General features: G+C 42.4%; 1 protein-coding gene across 4 annotated transcripts in view; it reads left to right on the forward strand.

Annotated features, from left to right (window-relative positions):
- Window positions 1–19,340, forward strand: part of LOC105020377 (CUGBP Elav-like family member 5) — a 37,682-nt gene extending 18,342 nt beyond the window's left edge. The window contains exons 4-12 of one of the 4 annotated variants that reach the window (XM_010887372.4): window positions 9,611–9,739; window positions 12,304–12,383; window positions 12,506–12,664; window positions 12,748–12,895; window positions 14,459–14,701; window positions 14,910–14,993; window positions 15,145–15,288; window positions 15,388–15,530; window positions 15,749–19,340. In XM_010887372.4, the coding sequence (XP_010885674.2) occupies window positions 9,611–9,739; window positions 12,304–12,383; window positions 12,506–12,664; window positions 12,748–12,895; window positions 14,459–14,701; window positions 14,910–14,993; window positions 15,145–15,288; window positions 15,388–15,515 (1,115 nt within the window). In that variant the 3' untranslated portion in view covers window positions 15,516–15,530; window positions 15,749–19,340. Of the gene's footprint in view, window positions 1–9,610; window positions 9,740–12,303; window positions 12,384–12,505; window positions 12,665–12,747; window positions 12,896–14,458; window positions 14,702–14,909; window positions 15,000–15,144; window positions 15,289–15,387; window positions 15,531–15,748 lie in introns of all 4 variants that reach the window. The other 3 variants (XM_010887366.3, XM_010887389.3, XM_010887381.3) reach the window with 3 other exon arrangements.
- The last annotated feature ends 168 nt before the right edge of the window (window positions 19,341–19,508 follow it).

Consider the following 19,508-nt stretch of genomic DNA (forward strand, 5'->3'; position numbering starts at 1 on the left):
ATTGGATATCTCCTGCCCATTAGCCATGTCTTGATGTCTGCAAATTGACAGGTTAAATCTTAAATTCAAGAATTTTGAATAACCAGTGTTCTATCTCTGAATGTGTCTTTTGGATTTTGTGGCGTTCACAGAAGGTATGAATTACTGAGTTGTTTTGTAATTTACACTTAAGACTGCCTATGTTATAGAATCTGGTGTAGTATATACATTTTTTGTCCTTTAATATCCAGCATTCTAAATGCTGGGAGATCATGAAGACTGAATGCAGTACAGTGCATTAACTTTCTTTACAGTTTACAGAGGTGAACATGGTCCTGTTAGTCTTTATGGGCCAGATGGCCGGACGGTAAGGACCAAAGGATTTACATGTCCAGCTTATCATCTAATTCTTGTTTTCTGACTGATAGAATTTCTTTAATAATGCTTTCTTGTCTATAAGAGTGCAGAACAAAATATTGTGATGTATCTATTTTGAGCTTGGATTTAAAAATTTTTATGTTGGCCAGACCAAGCGTGATTTTTTAATTCTGTAAAGTCGATGATGCAGTTTACATTTCTCCGGTTTACACATTCTATATATATAATAGATACAATAACTATGAAATCATATTTTTAATCTCTCTTACCATTTGGATTTCCCACAAACTCAAGATGGCATATTTATTAAAATATATTCTCTGGTCACTGAGTCGTAGGTATGGCACATTTGGGATTATGTTTTCTCACCAGAGACACAATTCACAAAATAAAATACATGAGGGAAATAATAATGTCTTAATCCGGTGTGTTCTTTTTAAATGACTCCTTTTACTGACCCAAGAGTCTTTTTATGAGTGACTCTATTTGAGTTGATTGTTTGACACACTGGCTGCAATTGATTCTACACGGGTATGAGTACATACATGCTACAGTGAAGAACTGACTGTGGGGCTGCGTTAAGAAACCCATGTTCACTGCTGATAACTGATGCCGTTGTTCATCCTTTTATTAATGGATGAAGTTTAGTAGAATCAAAACATAGGCGATACAACCAGACTCTCAACTCTTAACGTCAAGAACAGATTTTTGGTGGCTCCTGCTGCTGTGGCAGTCACACAGTTGAAGTTACATACAGATAATGGTTTAAACCCTGCTGGAAAAGTGGGGCTGTCCATTCATTAAAAATGTATCAGTGTATTCATTTATCAATGTAAAAAAAAAAACAGCACCTTGTGTAATTTGCACCTTGTTTCCAAGGCTTCATGGCTCAATGCGTTGTACAGAAGCAAATGGAGTGAATGACACTATTGTAGCACGCATTTGCACACATGGACACACACAAGCACACAAAAACACACGCTGGAGCACTGGGAATATGGGTGTGTGAGCATACATGTGTGTGTGTGTGTGTGTGTGTGTGTGTGTGTGTGTTTTCATGCATTTCTGCCATGTGCTTCAGTATGCCCTATTCTGGGTGACTAAGTGCCTATATTTGTGTGTGTGTGTGTGTGTGTGTGTGGTCTGTCTTTTCTCACTTTAGTGCCAGAACATTGAGTCCACAGTAGCAAGGCTTAGGGGGAGAGAGGAGCAGAGCAGATGAATATAGGTCAATGCTCTCCTCTGAGCTCTTAGACTGTGATTATTTCTACCTGAACACTAGAGAGACACTGGGGGTGTTACAGTAGTGCAGGAGCCACTCATCATGGCTGTATTTGTCTACATATTTATGATGGATGCCTTCATGACTATGTGAAACATTACTAATCTCAGATTTTAGATGTGTGTGGATAAGATAACACAACCACATTTTGGGTCTTTGGTGACAATAATGAAGTCTATGCCATTTATGTTTCTTTTCTGAAAAAGAAAAGAGTAATAAAGTAGAGCTTGAGTAAGGCAAATTCATTGTGCAATTTGGAGTCCAATGATGTGTGGAGACCAAAAGGCTCTTAATTTTATTTTTCATTTTGATGTCAGTTTAATATAAACAATCACAGTCCAAGTTATTTATCTCTGGGTGTTTCATGATGTTCTTTGTGTAGGTTCCACATTCACAGTGTGCTGTATCTGTAGGTTCCTCATTCACAGTGTCCTATATGTGTTGGTTCCACATTCACAGTGTCCTATATGTGTTGGTTCCACATTCACAGTGTCCTATATGTGTTGGTTCCACATTCACAGTGTCCTATATGTGTTGGTTCCACATTCACAGTGCCCTATATGTGTTGGTTCCACATACACAGTGTCCAATATGTGGGTTACAAATTTCCCGTAGTTCTGTGTACTATAGTCTACCATTTCCCTTAGTGTGCGTTTCTGTGCACCTGAGTGTTTGAATGTGGGTGAGCGTGTGTGCACAAATCCAGACAGCCTTATTTGTAACCATGTACCTCCTCACTCCCCCTCAGGCCAGATATTCATATTCAGATATATTCCTAACCTTGCACCTTCCTAATCTCACTTAAAGGGAGTGGGAACATTTGTGTTCAAACCTTTGATGATATGCAGGAGGACCCCCCATTGTCAGGTGGGTCGTGAGTAAGAAATGCACCCCGTTGTTGGGAGGTAAATCACATCATTCAGCATCCATATCAAAGCAATGCATGTCGATGAATGCAACCATCTATGCTTTGAATTTAGAGTAGTTGTACTTCATTAATTTGCTAGTGGAAATTGATTGGTTACAACTCATTACAGATGTGAAGCACTACTATGCAATAAAGGGAATGGGACGAACTAGGTTCTAGAACACCAGCTTACTGAATGTGTAAATTGTAATATTGGACGGTTGGCTTTTATACTTTTTAAATTCTCAGCACAGCTCAAGCTGCCTTTTACATAAACATTCATACACATTCCAGGTATAAGGCATTCACACATTGCATTGAAGTGTTCCACAAATGACATTGTTTTATCAGATTGAGACGTTCAAGACAATTACATAAAACTCTTTGTAAAACCCCAACCATGCTTGCTAGAAGCAACAATGACTGCATATGAAAGCAGGAAGCCTATGCCAGAGCATGGTGTTGGAAGTCCTCACCTTTGACTTTCACTCAGAGAGACCCAGATCCCATTATGAGCCTGTACCACAGCATTAGGTTTCAACTTAAATTTCCCCAAGGACTCAGTGGCACGAGATTTATACAAGATAAGTAAATACAAGGTCCTCAAATCCATGAAGGACTCATGCTTGAGTCTATGTTTAACATTTACCCACAAGTCTTTTAGCAGATGCTTTCATCCAGAGTGACTTACAGTAGTGAGTGCACACATTTACATAGTTTATCGTACTGCCCTCTCCTAAGCCAGGATCACTGGACCCACTCCAATATTCCTACCGCCGCATCAGATCCACACATTTCTATTACCATCACAACTAAGGAAGAGGAACATGTACAAAGAGTTTTTTATTTTTCCCCCTCGAAGATTTCAGTTTGTTTTTCAATTGAATTGTTCACATTATAGGTCACATTAAGTGGAAAAAGTTCTGACATGATTTATCTTTGTCTCATTCTTTTACATCACAAAAACCTGGCATTTTAACAGGGTGTGTAGACTTTTTATATCCACTGTATATAACAATGCTATGTATTCTCCAACTCGATATCAACCTGGGATTGCCAACCCCCTCCCCAAGAGAGTGTTCTTAGCCCTCTGCTTTAATCAATGTTTTGTGAGAGGTGTCCATTATCAGGGACACCTCTCACTTCGGCCACCACTGTCTATTATCAAGGACACCTCTCACTTCGGCCACCACTGTCCGTTATCAGGGACACTTCTCATCTCGGCCACCACTGTCCTTTATCAGGGACACTTCTCATCTCGGCCACCACTGTCCATTATCAGGGACACTTCTCACCTCGGCCGCCACTGTCCTTTAACAGGGACACGTCTCATCTCAGCCGCCACTCTCCATTATCAGGGACACCTCTCACCTCGGCCACCACTGTTCATTTGCCTGCTGTTACTCAGACGTGAAAAATAAGTTCTCATGACAACAGACAGTTTCTGTCTGCAAGCCATAAGACGTCTAAACACTTGAGTGAAGTATTTTTTGTGTGTGGCTTGTCTGGTGAATCCTATGCATTAGGCCATTACAAACCGTAGATTAGCACCCTACCAATCAAATGATAATCAGTCAAGTACATTCTTAAATCATTTTAGTGTGTAGGTTTTTACTGTACCCAAATGTCTGTTCCAACAATTTATATTTTTATACAAAGATAAATATAGTTTTTTTCCCAAGTTGTGGCTTTCCCAACATGGGAACATTCCCGGAGGAACACAGTGATAACATGAATTGCAGGGTTGTAAATGCCTTATTTATTTTATGTTACCAGAATTTTAAACTATATGTAGAAGTCTACCTATACAATGATGGAAATACATCCCCAGTCTAATTTCTCATTTGTCCATTAAGTAGCATTAAAAGATCTCATGACATCATTGGCCATATGAAATCATTCTGGTCTGGATAGTGAATACATTTGAAGCCCTCCTACTTCATGTAAGTTCTGCCTGGTACAACAGCACTGTGTCACGTGGGGCCAAGGGATGTTCATACTAGTGGCTTGGAGACCAAAACATTTTTTTTTAATAACTTTTACATCATTTGTAAATACATTTTCCTATTCACACTGGTAATGAGAAACTGTCGCAGGGCCAAAGGTACGCCATACAATGTGGAATGTGCTGCGCAGCTCTTTGGCCAGACCCCTGATCCTTAGGCTTATTGACTCACTGAAAGTTGTTTCCCTGGTAACTAACATGGTGCTCTGTGTTGAACAAGTACTGTTGCTGGAGATGGTTGAATTTTTTAGGTGCCAGTGTGAGATCTTTTTAGTTGCTTCCCAACAATGAAATATTTTTTACATGGAGCCGTAAGGACTTCAGCACCAGATTCCCCTCGTCGTTGCTATTTCCACTCCTTTACACACATTGAGCAATACATTGTCTTCGATCCTCAGTAATGGCAAGATGTTTCTGTTGGAAAGGTCTACTACATTGCCTCAGAACATAATTTACTGCATATAAACCACACAGGTAATAAGCTGCATTTGATAACAAATTTGGAAAAAAATATAGTATTATCTAATACTAAAACAATTGCTGAAAGAACATGTTTATTATTTTCATTAAGCATGAGGAATGTTTGTAAACTCCTTGTATCAGCCTGATCTGGCAATCTCACAGGGGTTGGCCTTGTTTCGGGGGTATTTGATCTAATCTATTGAATATCAAAATGGATTGTAACTGTTTGCGTCATATGTTTTGAACATACTGAACCATCTGCTCATAGGCCGTCTTTGTCAGGTCCTCAGTCTGTTTGACAGCCAGACCTCAGGTGACCCAGCTTCTCTGTCAGCTGAGTCTGGGTCAACGCCAGGTTCACCCTGCAGTCATCTTTCAGTGATAGGTCTGGGTTCTAAACGGCACCCTATTTCCTGGCATTGTCGAGGTCTTGGGTCGCAACATTATTGTGTTCCTAAAATCTCTAACCTGAAATGACATGTTTGTCAGTGAGTTACAAGCTCGACCAGGATGATTTAGTTAACAAGTTGACTAGATACCAGTCTGACCTTTCATAGTCACACTATGTGAGAAAAAGTCCAGATGGAAGGGGAAGCAAAGTTACACAACATTTCTTAGAACTTAGTTTCCCTTCACTACTCATCCAAAAACCTTCAAACAAAATGTATCGGATCAGTGTCATGGACAGGGCTCCTGTTTTTTTGTATCCACAACTTCCACCAACAATGACGTGACTTTTAACTTGTTTTCTAACTTTTTAACTTATTTTACCTCAGAGGTTCTGTTATGATAGTACCCGGAGGCAGCCGACAGACTGCTGCGGTTTCACACTGTCAGAGAGATGGAGGACAAGGTGTTTACTGTTACAGCACAGCCCTTTACATACCAACAAGCCCTAGGCCACAACACACATACAGACATGGCACGTTCACACACACCCAGACACACACAACATACCAATCTCTCTTTGATGTCTCTCCAAACCCCAAACACACTTCAAACACCAAAACACCTTTGAATTCAATTTAAGATACATTTATGGAAATGGTCAGTAATGACATTGGGAGCCGCAATGAAGTTTGTTGCTTTTAAAACATCTAAGCAAACAGTACAACTCTAACTTCAGATGTTTTTGTCACATGCCATTTCCATAATGGTTTTTCAGATGCTTATGCTTGGTTTTCTTTCGTAGAGAAATTTACACTGGTTATGAATTAGCACAAACTACTCATTAATTAATCAGTACATGAGAATGTATGATATAAATGACAATGTTTCACTAATATACCTTCCTGTCTTGAAAACATACATTATCCCGCTGAGAATCTCAACTACTGTAGATTTCCTTGATCCCTATTGATGGAGGCCAGTGAGGAATTATCAAGGCTTTTTATCTTTATTGAACAAGGAAAGACCCATTTAGACACTTTTTGCAAAGGACACCTGGCTAGGAAGGCAGCAACAGTCAATGCAACATTAACATTGTTAGACACATAATACAATCAACGGTTAGATTCCAACAACATGAAACATTTACACTCCTGAACAGAGTCTTGCATCAGAGTGTTAACCTCGCTGAATGGGCACAACGTGGAGGTGAACCATAGACTGAAAGGCTAGTCCGTGGTTCTGGTGCAAAACAGGGAACAGTGACTCAATAAAAGCTCTGGGGATTCTAAGTATCAGCCACCCAGTACTGTGTCTGGTAATTGCTGGTGGGGAGCTGGCGACAGATTTGAGGTCTGCTAGGTCATCCCACTGGTTTAGGCAAAAGTTCCACTTTATATAACACACACTGCTGTAGGAGAGATTACAGTTTATGTACATCTCTGTAGGAGAGATTATATATTACGCACATTTCTTTAGGAGAGATAAAAGATAATACACATCTCTATAGGAGAGTTTAGAGATGAAACACTTCTCTTTAGGAGAGATAAGAGATTATACAGATCTCTGTAGGAGAGAGGAGAGATTACACATACCTCTTCAGGAGAGGTGTTTAGAGTTTTTGGCCAGTGTTTCCCCAACTAGGAGTTTGATTTTAAAACGTAATCACAAGATAGTGAAACTGGGAAAAGAAATTGCAGTTGCTGTTGGCTTTAATTTTTTTATGGTATAAAATACAACATACAACCCCAAATCCTCTAATATTTTCATGCGTCTCTGTTGGTTTTCTTCAGAATCTCTTAGAAAAAAGTGGACAGGAACAGGCTATAAATCACACTGTGGGAGACAAGAACATATTAAGTTATGGTAATCTTTTATATACACATAATGAATTTTTGCCAAATCTTCCTTGATGCATTTCAAATCTTATACTATTGCTAATCTCTTCAGCCTGTCTTAGATTCAATTAATAAAGTAAACATCATCATTGAATACATTAGTTTTTTTCAGCATGGAGGGTTTTTTTTTACATAAAAATCGTGTCACAGGCCATAAAAGTGTCTGAAGTCCTGGGTGAGTCTTTTTGAAGCCCATCTCCTCTGGTGCTCCTGTCTGGGTCCCTCTCATCCAGGGTTATCAGTTTCTCCCAGGCCTTTGGAACAGGGACTCCTCTCCCTGGCCTCAGTGCTGATACCAGATGGCCCTAAGCCTGGTGTGGAGATGAAAGCACACACACAAACACACACATGAACACACATACATGTGAACACACACAAAGCACAATTCAATTGAGATCTTCTACTTTCTAGTCCCCCCCCCTCCCCCCCAATGCACACACACACAGATGACTCCTGCTCTCTGTCCTCCGACCTCCTTTCTCCTTGCCCAACCGACAGTAGACGTCCACACTTCTCCCGTCTCAGAATCCACCCTCATTTCTTATTGGCACATTCATCTTCAGTGTGTTGACTGTGCATGCATGTGTGCGCCTGTGTGTGTGTTTTGGGGGGGGGGGGGGCAGCAGGACGGGGGAGGGTAAAACGCATGTGTGTGTGTGTGTGTGTGTAGAGATAGGGGGAGGGGTGAGTGAATGATCTGACTTGTGTGTATGAATCTTTAATCCTGTTCTCTACACTCGTCTGAAGCTCTCTGAGCTCTGGTGGGGGAGAGGAGCATTTCACAGTCTGTTTTTAGTTTCTAGGACAGAGCAGGCGAGAACACACACGCACTTGCCTACACACATACACACACACACACACATGCACGCACATACGGTTGCCTACACACACATACAAGAATGCACACGCGCGCTTCCCTGAGCCCCTAGGGGCTGGATTTACTAGTTAAGCGTTTAATGAATGAGTTGATGAGAACCAGCTAATGATTGCAGTAGAATGATGAGAGGCATTGTCCAATCCATCACATTATGTCAATGATAGAGAGTAACCGGGACCCAGGACAGGGACACAGGACAGGGACAAATGGAGAGGGATACCTACTGAGACTGAGAGACAACAGGCAGAGATAAAGGGAAGAGAGAGAAACGAGAGAGAGCGAGAGTATTTAAATAAATAAATAACGGACGGGTAGAGAAGGAGGAAAATTACCACAAATAGAGAGAGACAAGTTTACAGAGAGAGGGAGACAGCGTCTCTGTAATATAGTTGAAATGGTTGGTAACACTGCTGTGGAAGAGGCTCGCCTCGAGCAGCTTCCTCTGCCCATGTGGACCCTCAGTGGGATTTCCATTACTGATGCAACACCCCACGCTGGATGTGTATCTGTGAGCTTCACACTCCTGATGCAACACCTGCCACAGCCTGTGTGTATGTGTGTGTGTGTGTGTGTGTGTTAACGCTGCTCTGTGAGGATAGCAGCAGTGGGGTGAGGGGGCGGACGATGTCACACTGGTGTGTGTGTGTGTGTGTGTGTGTGTGTGTGAGAGCTTGTTCCAGGCTTCAAACTTTAATGTGCCAGCCCATCACTTTCTGTTGGTCTGATAACACGGATCCCTGAAGTCATCAGAAAAACACAAAGCACAGCGTCACAGCGTGCCTCCACTTTCATGTCCCCTTATTCCACCCCCATCCTCTACCACACACACACACACACACGCCAAATCCCACCGCCCCCGTTCACCATAGACAAACACCCCCTGCCTCATCCCGCCCCCCCCGACACACACACACACACACACACCCATGTACACCTGTTTGTCACCTGACAAAGGCTTGAGGCCAGATGATGGAGTTTTATTCACTGGTTTAAAATCAAAGCCATGAATATGTGCCCTGTCCCTGAGTTGTGTGGTTACTATGTGTGTATTGGCAGGCTACGCTACGGCCCCCTAGCATAAAGTATAACCCAATTACAGTATGAAGCTTTACAGTGAGCTGTCTTCTCTGTGCTGGTGGGTTAGAGAAAACATAAGCACACGCAGACCTCTCCTGCTCTCTTTTTATTTCCCTCTTCATCTCATCTCCATCCCTCCGTGTTTCCTTTCCTTCCCTCTGTGTTTCCTTTCCTTCCCTCCGTATCTACCTTCTCCCCTCATCTACTTCTACTCCTCTGTGTCCCACAGCGGGGTCACTTCCTCTCCCTCCTCCTCCTAGTCCTCCCTTTCCCTCTCCGTTCCTCCTGTCCTCATTGAGATACTACAGTATGTATGGCTGGGACTTTGACCACGCTGCTCTTCCTGTTGTTCATCCAGAGGACCGGAAGCTGTTTGTAGGGATGCTGAACAAGCAGCAGACGGAGGAAGACGTGTATCGTCTGTTTGAGCCCTACGGCGCCATCGAGGAGTGCACCGTGCTTAGAGGTCCAGACGGAAACAGCAAAGGTATGGAACGTTTCCCACGCTTTTCTGTTACCTTATCACGTTCCACTGTGCTTAGGGTTAGGGCTAGGTTTCGTTTTAGGAGATGTTCTTATATATTCCATGGCATAGCTGAGCGTGTTGGGCTGAACTAAAATATATTGTAACTGTCTTCAAAGCAAAAAAATTGCAAAGCATATATAAATAATAAAACTTCATCCAATGGTTTCCATTCTAACAACCCTTTGTATTCAGACGCACTAACTACCACGTCTTATTGTTAGTTGGGAATGATCTTCTGATGTATTCTTGTTCCTGATGAATAGTTTAAAATATTTCATTCTCTGGCTATCTTCTACCTGTCACAATTATGTTGTTCTGTCTGCTCTGCTCTGCACACACACAGACGCGCACACACACACACAGAAGCAGAAACAGAAACACACACAAACCCCTGATATGTCATTCCTGTGTTTCTCGGGTAATAGTGATGTTACACCAGCTCGACACAAGCGTGACAAAATCCGTTTCATACACGCCATCGCTGGCGGTCTCAAGCAGACCCTGGTCCTTTAAACAAGCACAACTTCCTGGAGGAATGTAATCTCCCCTTGGTTAGATTGCTTTTCCTTCCCAAATGAAACAGAGTGACTCAGGATACCCCACCACTGAGCAAAAGCTCCAAGGAATAAGTTCATAAGAAATCAAATAACACCCAGAGGGTACATGAGTTTTCCCGTCAAACAAGGATGAACACCTCCGTCAGAGTCGAGTGTTTAAGTCTTACTGTATGAACGCACACACAACATAATTCCATCATAAGTCAATCATATGTCTTCTATCTTATGCCTGTGGGCCTGTCCTCCCTTTATTGGCACTCATGACCTAGCGATGTGCAGAGAGAGAGAAGCCTTCGTTCCCAAACACCTGATGCCGCTACTGTGCAAATGACCCAGAGTCATCATGTGCATCGTGGCTTTTGTGGCCTGTGGCTCGTCTCATCTGTCATATTCTGACGAGTGAGGCCTGCTACTGAACCAGTCCCGCACAGTACAGTTGTGTTCATTTCCTCCCATCACTGCTGATTTTAATAAGTCCATAGAACTGTTCTATGTGTTTTTCAAACATAGAACAATTCTATACCTAAAATGCATCTGTTTGAAACGTTGGTTCTGTGCGTGTGCTGCATGAAGTCCTTTCCTGTGGTGATATCATTACTCAGCTCCCTCCTGAGAAATTCTTCCCAGGATTTGGATTCCAACACCTCCCTTATCCAAGAGGATTCAGATTTTGTAAATGCAGAGGTCTCTCTGGCAGCACTTCCTCTTACTCTGCTGGAGGCATTTTCTACAGTTATTCATTAAAAGGGGAGAAAGCTGGAAGGGGTAGGGTGATATAGACTGATTTCTCTCCTCAACACAGACCACAAGATATTAGCAACAACTCTTTCTTCATACCCAACAGAAACTATATTTTTTCAATCTTAAAAGTCTCTAGGACATAACGTACTCTCTGACATTAGCTTAATGCGGAACTTGCTGTAATATCTCGTGCAGAAAAAGCCTTTGATCAAGGATGGCCCTAACTCCTTACCCGGTACTAAAGTATTGTAACCTTGGGATTGGTTTGCTTCTACCCAGGATGAGTTCTCACCAGCCAAGATGGAGGGTGGACTGGTTCATATTACTACTAGGGTGTCAACATTCATGTGTTATTTTGGTTTCACTGTACTGCTGATTCGTCCAGCTAGCTTTGGATGGAGCGTCAGGATTGCCAGCCCATTTTTATTGGCGCTGTGATCAAGTCCCATCAGTCTTGAGAAATCACTGTATGATCATGATCCAATACATAGCACTCATTCTATGTTATTTCAACCTTAGACCAATATCATTCCTGCTCCTGATAGTGAGAAACTCCTCCTTTGCTTCTAACCTTGATGATACCGTTGAGCAATGGAGAGACATCTGTATTCGTCCTATAGTGGATTATAATATCAAAGGAGCCTTTATCGCCTTAGATTTTTTTGAGAGAAACCAATGACCTTCCCCAAAAAGAACTTCTTCAGATACCTACAGATTAGAGACCATGTTAGAGAACATCTTTCTACATTTAGAAATGAAAGACCATCTTGTTTGATGGGTGCATCAAACGTGCCTCATCTACACCAAACATATATCTTTTTATGATGCATTTTAATCTGTCAACTCGCCCTCAGCAGATGCCATCAGGGCAAGATGGGAGTAGGAGCTGGGCGAGGATGTTTCCACTGCAGACTGGGAAGATAGCTTGGAATACATTCATATCTGTTCAAACAACTCCAGTCATTGTCTTACACAAGTCAAGATTTTACACCAATTACACTATTTCTAAACCCAGTTACATCAGATCTTCCCAGATACTGTACCTGTCCTTTATGTGACGAGTGTCAAGCTGCAAAGGCAACAATGATCCATTGCTTTGCCCTTTGCATGAACCTACTACAATTTTCTGAAACAATCCTGGCGAATAGACAGACAACCCGACACCATCTGTACCTTTAACTCTCCCCACTCACACAGTTCCTCCTCCCTCTCCCTCTGGCTGACTAGGCTGTGCATTTGTGAAGTTCTCTACACACTCTGAAGCTCAGTCGGCCATCGGTTCCCTTCACGGGAGTCAGACCATGCCTGTGAGTACCACGCACACACACATACACACACACACACATACACACGCATACACATGCACAAACACTCACAGATAAAAGCCTAACCCACGCACACTGATCCATGCTGTCCTCCCGTCCTCTAGGGGGCGTCATCCAGCCTGGTGGTGAAGTTTGCAGACACAGATAAGGAGAGGACCATACGGCGCATGCAGCAGATGGCAGGACAGTTTGGCATCTTCAACCCCTCCGTTGCCCTGCCCACCTTCAGTAGTTACAGCACCTATAGCAGCTACGCTCACGCCGTAAGCCCACGCACACGCGCACACACACACACGCAGACACACTGTTTCTCTGCGTCTCTGACAGCTTGCGTTCGCTCCTCCAGTTGATGCAGCAGCAGCAGGCAGCGGTGATGGCCGTGTCTCAAGGCGGCTACCTGGCTCCCAGTCTCTCCTTCCCCTCGGCCCAGATCCACCAGGTGGGGGCGCTGACCATGAACGGCTTGCCCCCCAACCCCCTCAACCCTGTGTCAGGTGAGTCACGTCCATGAATCAGCCGCCAGGTTCTGACTGACTGTGCTTACAGGCCCCGGAGACGTGTGTCAGCCCCCGGGAGTTGGTGCCTGGGGGCTACGTCCCCCCTCCGCCGGGTGGGCTAACACCGTCTCTGGGTGCTCAGGTGACCTGGGTTCAAAACCCCGGTCAGTTACGTTGGAGACTTATGATTGATATCATATTTCACTCTGCGTTCCTGGGATCTATTGCTCTGGCTGTGAGTAGTTTTGCCATTGATCCAGCAGAATCAATACAGTGTAACTCTGCACTGGAGACACATTACATTCCGACGGCTTTTATATTCTCACTGAGCCTAATGAACAACGTGTCCATGTTTGAGGTTTTGCCCTCCAGCCAGTTGTAATAAATGAATTGCTTTCACGCCTGGTTTTTAGGTCCGAGTCAAAATGCACGATGCAGCCAATGCAGTCCATTGGTTGTATTCCGGTCCTGCGTGGCTCAGTGGGTGGAGCATGGCCCACAGCACCAGGGTGGTGGGTGTGACTCCCACAGTACAAAGTAAATAGAAATGCCCTTTAAAGGATGACAGTGTCTGCTATTTGTAAATATGTTTACTGTCTTCTCTCTTGGTATTGAGCTAAATAGGAGTCTGAATTTATAGCCAATATAGTTAATATTCTACTTATGTTGTTTATAGACAATATATTATTATATACTACTATATATTATTATGTAGTACTATATAGTATTATGTTCATGTGGGGGTGTTTCAGTGTTCTATTATGTTAATAAACCAGGGGGTTTAACCCTGACCTGACTGTTGATTGCCTTAAAGCTGGGGCTTATGAGAATTTATACCACAGTTATGACACAGTTAAGGCATTTCAGTTTTCTGTACTACTGATATCACTATATCGATTTGTATCTCTCTCTCTCTCTCTCTCTCTATATATATATATATATATATATATATATATATATATATATATATATATATATATATACACGTTTCTGTCTGTCTATTTAGGAATATCTAGTCTATGTCTCTTGCTAAACTGAACTGTATTGCTTTTTAGTATCTTTCTCACTTTCTTTTGCTCTTTCTTACATGCATTCACGCACACACATATTGTTAAAGATTGTCCAGTCCTAAATAAAGTGTCTGGGATGCCTACAGGGAATGCACAGAACCATTCAAGCAAAATGTAAATTGGAGGTCTTACATCCCTCCCGAATCTGTATGAGATCAGGGCAGACACACATCCAAGCTACTTCACTGTGGGACAATGTCTTTGTCACCTCCAAATATGACAGTGAGCACAGTGCGTTTCCTCTGCTGCCAGTCTGAGCAGAGCCTGGTTGGCCTGTTTTACAGCAGCATGTCATTGTGCTTCTCTGCTGACATTGCAGAGTGATTTCATCACCATGTGAGCTTTGCCCCTGATGTTATATACGTGCACACAAACACACACACACACACACACACACACTCTATTTCTCCCGTTCTGTATATCTGACTGTCTCTCATACACATTCACTGTGATCTCTGCGTTGTAGTGATCATTTCTGTGTCCGGTGTAGTGAGTTTATATTTCCCTACTGCAGGTCTGAGCTCTCCTCCGGCCACCCTGCCCTCGTCCCTGCCCTCGTCCCTGCCCGGCCTGGTGACCCCCATGATGAACGGGTACACGGGCCTCGCCCCCCAGGCTAATGGTCACCCTCTGGAGACCCTGTACACCAATGGCCTGCCTCCATACTCCACCCAGAGCCCTACCGCAGCCGACACACTGCAACAGGCCTTCACTGGGGTTCAGCAGTACACAGGTGGGATGTACTACACGTCTATGGTCTCTAACCCCGACTCACTTCACCCCAGCTCCACCTTGGTGCCCCGTCTGCGTCCATTTCTCTCTTTCTCCATTCTACTTTCTCGCCCTCCTTCTTTTCCCTTTTTCTCTCTACCTTACTCTACCTTCCTGTCGCCCCTCGTTGTCCTTTTCTTATCACCTCCTCTTTCTCTTTGTCTCTGCAGCCATATACCCAGCGACAACACTGACCCCTCTAGGTCAGTCACTGCCACAGCACCCTCAGGTCATTGGTCAACAGCAGAGGGAAGGTGAGGGTGAGGAAATACATTTTCTTATTATTAATTTATATGATCTTTACTGTCAACAGCTCTGTGAGTAGTGTCATCAGTGTGATTTTGTTGTTACAAATGTGCTGTATCGTGATACTAGTGTCAGTGCCGTGTTTTCTGTATCTTTCAGGACCAGAGGGTTGTAACCTGTTCATCTACCACCTGCCCCAGGAGTTTGGGGATAACGAGCTGATGCAGATGTTCCTGCCTTTTGGCAATGTCATTTCCTCCAAGGTATTCATGGACAGAGCAACCAATCAGAGCAAGTGTTTCGGTGAGTGACACAAATTATAACCAACCACAGCAAGCATGTAAGTGATTGACAGTACCACCAACCATTCAGAGAATCTGTCGGTGTCTATATTGTGTGCAGGCTTCGTGAGCTTTGATAACCCAGGCAGTGCCCAGGCTGCCATCCAGGCTATGAATGGTTTCCAGATCGGCATGAAGAGACTCAAGGTGCAACTGAAACGACCCAAAGACGCCAGTCGCCCCTATTGACACCTTCCAGCACCAGTATGTCCCGTGTCCACTTCTACAGATATAATGACTTATCATCAGAGTTTTTATCAATGCTGTTTCACCTTGAATGCAACAGATTCAAAACTGTTAAACAAAGTTAAACTTTGCTTTGGTGCCGTATTTCTCTTTCATTTCCTCTCTTCCGCCTCTATCTCTCATTACCTGTTATTCTGTTTGTCTCCCCCCCTACACACACACGCACACCCTCATAGGTTTAAACAGAGGAACGGTAAGGAGGACGCCTTTGATGGAACAAGACATTTTACGAAAGAACTAAATCAAAAGTTCTTCTGTTTTTTTAAACAATGGAAAATACTCTTCATATGGGAATAGGTAGGAGATATACTTTCATCTTCAAACATATCTGACTGGGCCCGGAGAGGAGCACTCAGCACTGTACCAGTGAAGGTTTGTCATCATAGTCAAGAGAGGAACTGGATGATCCACAGGACATAACAAGACTTTCAAAACAAACAAAACACTTTTTTAGATACAAAAAATGACTTTGAACTATTTAACACCTTTGGAGACTTAGGATTGAAGAGGAGCACCACAAAACAGACTAAGAAGCAGTATTAAAACTAATGTGGATTTCTGATAGACTCAGAGAGGAGCATAGTGAACAAGAAACATCAGGTCTTTCCTACTATGTGATGGACAAATGAGGGTTCAATCTTTATTTGAGGATTCTAAGTATAATCTGGAAGGAGATTGTGTCTCTCTTTTTCTTTCCCTCTCTCTGTCTCTTTTGCTCGCTCTGTCAGTCCCGAACTTGTCTTTCTCAAGTTTCCATAGCAACCGAGTGAACTGCACCCCCTGGGGATCGGAGGACCAAATGTTTTTATCATGTACAAAATACTAACAATCATAATACTATACAGTATATTGTTTAGTCTAGCGCAAACTAACAATCATATATACTTATAATGCCGTATTCTACCTTTAGTTTAGTACATATAACCGTGAGAGAAAGTACTTCACCTCGGCACTGGATTATCCACCATCAGTGTACTGCAGACTAGTACGGAGTACTTCATGTAAAAGTATGTAAATGTAAAATGGAATCATGTAGAAGTCCATTGTGGAGGTTGTTGAGGGAGGATGTGGTTCTGAGCTCTATCTGCTGGATGGAATACATTGTAGTCTGTGTGTTATCCATTTACTGATACACTTTGGGCACTCGGTTTGACCCTTAAACTCTTGGAGTGTTGTCTCACACTGTGCAACGACCACTCAGAGCCTGTATCGTGTTCAGACCAAGGATCATCTCACTTCACCCAAATTCTAACCCTAAAGCTTCAAGACAATGTTAAACTATTTAGATCAGTCTGTAAGGGTTTATGTCATCGTATGTCATTCTATTCTGCCTACAGAGCAAAAATCATTGGTTCACATTCCACTTTAAATTCTTACTGCAGTTCTTATGTCAGGACAAGGAATGTCTTTAAGGCCAATAGGTGTTCCTGATAAGATCGAATGCTGAGAAAAATCTCCTCACCATGATACAAAAACATTGTTAATGCACAAGCTATTTTACTGAATGACATTACTCTGACAATGTTTCAACTAAACTAACTATACATAATGTGGCTCATATTTATGTTAGCATTTGTTTTGCAGAACTACTCAAACAGCTGAATATTACATAGGACCAGCCTTTTCCTCACATAAGCCAGGTATACTTCCCATACTTACATGCTCATGCTAAAAGCATCCCTTCATGTGGCTATGTGCAGTTTTGATGGATAGGAGAGGTTGAATCCAGACAGTGATCCTGTAAGGGAATCCTCAGCAGTACAGGGAGGTGCACAATCGGAGTAGAAAGCTGTCTTATCGGTTTGTGTCTGACAACCATGAAATTTTAGGAGGTTCTGCAGTAGTCGCCCTCTCGCTTGAATTTTTTGGGGAATGTTTTATTCAGTTCGGAGAAAGCTGACACACAAACTTACTAGGAGTAGACTTCCAGTCTCCCTAAACAAGGCCCAGTTGTGAGCACAAGTCGTTTGCTGCACAGTGTAGGACAAGTTGGGAATGCTGTCACAGTACCTCTAGGGGAACACAAGAAACAGACAGGAACATCAAAACACACTCTACAATGAACTGGCGGATGATTCCACCAGGCACTTTAGAATGCGGGAAGGGAAAGGTTTTCTTTATCTTTTATTTTTTGTCATCATCACATGTTCAGAAGTGAACCATTTTTAATTAACACCTAGTAAATGTTACTGCCTATTTTACTTATAGACCATTCCTGAGCCAACCTACCCTGAGAGACACATGGTACTGCATGTCTCACTACACATTCCTAATGGTAGACTGAAAATGGCTACTGTTCCAAATATCAAAGTACAGCTTTGAGTATGAAAGTCCCCTCCAGCTCTGTCTATATGGTCCTGTCACCATGCTGTGGAGCTGAACCTAAGGACCAACCCAGAATTACTTTGTTTGTCATTGTGTTATATCAGAACAAATCAATCATAAAAGTGAAGTTGCCAAATAATGTTTAATCTATCTATGAATACTAATGTGTAAATGTAATTATCTTGTAACATTCCAGGCCAGTTGGCAGCTGTGAGACAAATATGAAGTAGCTATTTTAGTTTTATCTACATTACTTTATTCACTGTGCACAGAATCATAAACCAACTGGACAAATATGGATATACCAATGAACATTTGTATTTAAGATGTGTATTATACATTGATTTATTTTCATGGGTTTTAGTCATTGCCAGAATCTAGCATACTACTTCTTATTAGCTATCAGCCAGCCTTGTATTCTCTTTTATCTGCATGTTGTTTCCTCTCACAGAGATATATTCAAAGAACGATATGGATTAGAGTTACGGTCAACTCCATTTCAATCAGTTGAACAGGACATTATCATTTCTATATAGGAGTGCATTTAAATACCTATATTAACTGTAAAGCAATGTTGGTTTTGATGATGACTTTGTGATATATTTATTGACCAGCAGCCTCTCACTACTGTCAGCCCACAGCAGAGAAATAGAATTTGTCATGAGGAGGACCAGTTAAATTGCCATGGTCTGACAGGTTTTTACCCTTCTAGAGATTCTGTTTCTAAGGTAAGCGGAGCTTAGCCTGTGTCTGATGCAGGTAGACAGTCAGTCTTATGTTTGATCCAGATCTTGAGGTAACAGCAATAGTCCTAGTTGCACTAAGAGGCCATCCGTACACTACAGGAACCTAACAAGTCCTTTGACCTTTGCTCGTCCTATAAACATAAATCAGTCTAAAGGCTAAACTAATGCTATTATTGCCAATCAGCTGGTTGAAAATGTATGTGTATATTTCTATGTTCTATTCAGGTTCTGGGGTTATATGCTTTTCAGGGGTTGGAGACATAAAGATAATTTACTGTGCTTTTTCTATATGCGTTTATTAACTACTACCTGAATGAAGCCATGTTACTTTCAATCAAATTATTACATGTGTACTTAGAATTCCTTCTGCACTACCTCTATAAGGTGATGTGTATAAATCAAAAAAAGAAAAAAAAAGACCTTAACTATAATTTTAAGATCTTTTATGGGTTTTCTCATGTGTTTACTGCCAAAATCCACTTACGTCCATCCTGCTCAACTGGAGGGTTGAAGAGTTGGGCATTAAAGGGGACTTGGATGAGGGAGGGACTGGGGATCATTACATTGTTATGAATGATACTGTGTGATTCTGTACTATGTTTTGAATGCAGTGGGAAGAGAAAATATAGCTCGATGTAAATAGGAGATCTGTTTAATTCCATTATCTAGTCAGCACACAAATCTTTTCAGGTATTGGGGCGAGGGGTGGGGGAGGGTTAGAGAGGGGGTGGGGGGGGTTAATGGTGATACTGGCAGTGGGTGGGGTTGGCATTTGAAGATGGTGTCTACAGTGGTTTCTTAGCACAATATACAAATTGTATAGATGGTTGACAGACAGGGACAAGCCAGTTTGGGTAATGGCGAA

Source organism: Esox lucius, chromosome 3 (assembly GCF_011004845.1).
Source record: "Esox lucius isolate fEsoLuc1 chromosome 3, fEsoLuc1.pri, whole genome shotgun sequence".
Lineage (NCBI taxonomy): Eukaryota > Metazoa > Chordata > Actinopteri > Esociformes > Esocidae > Esox > Esox lucius.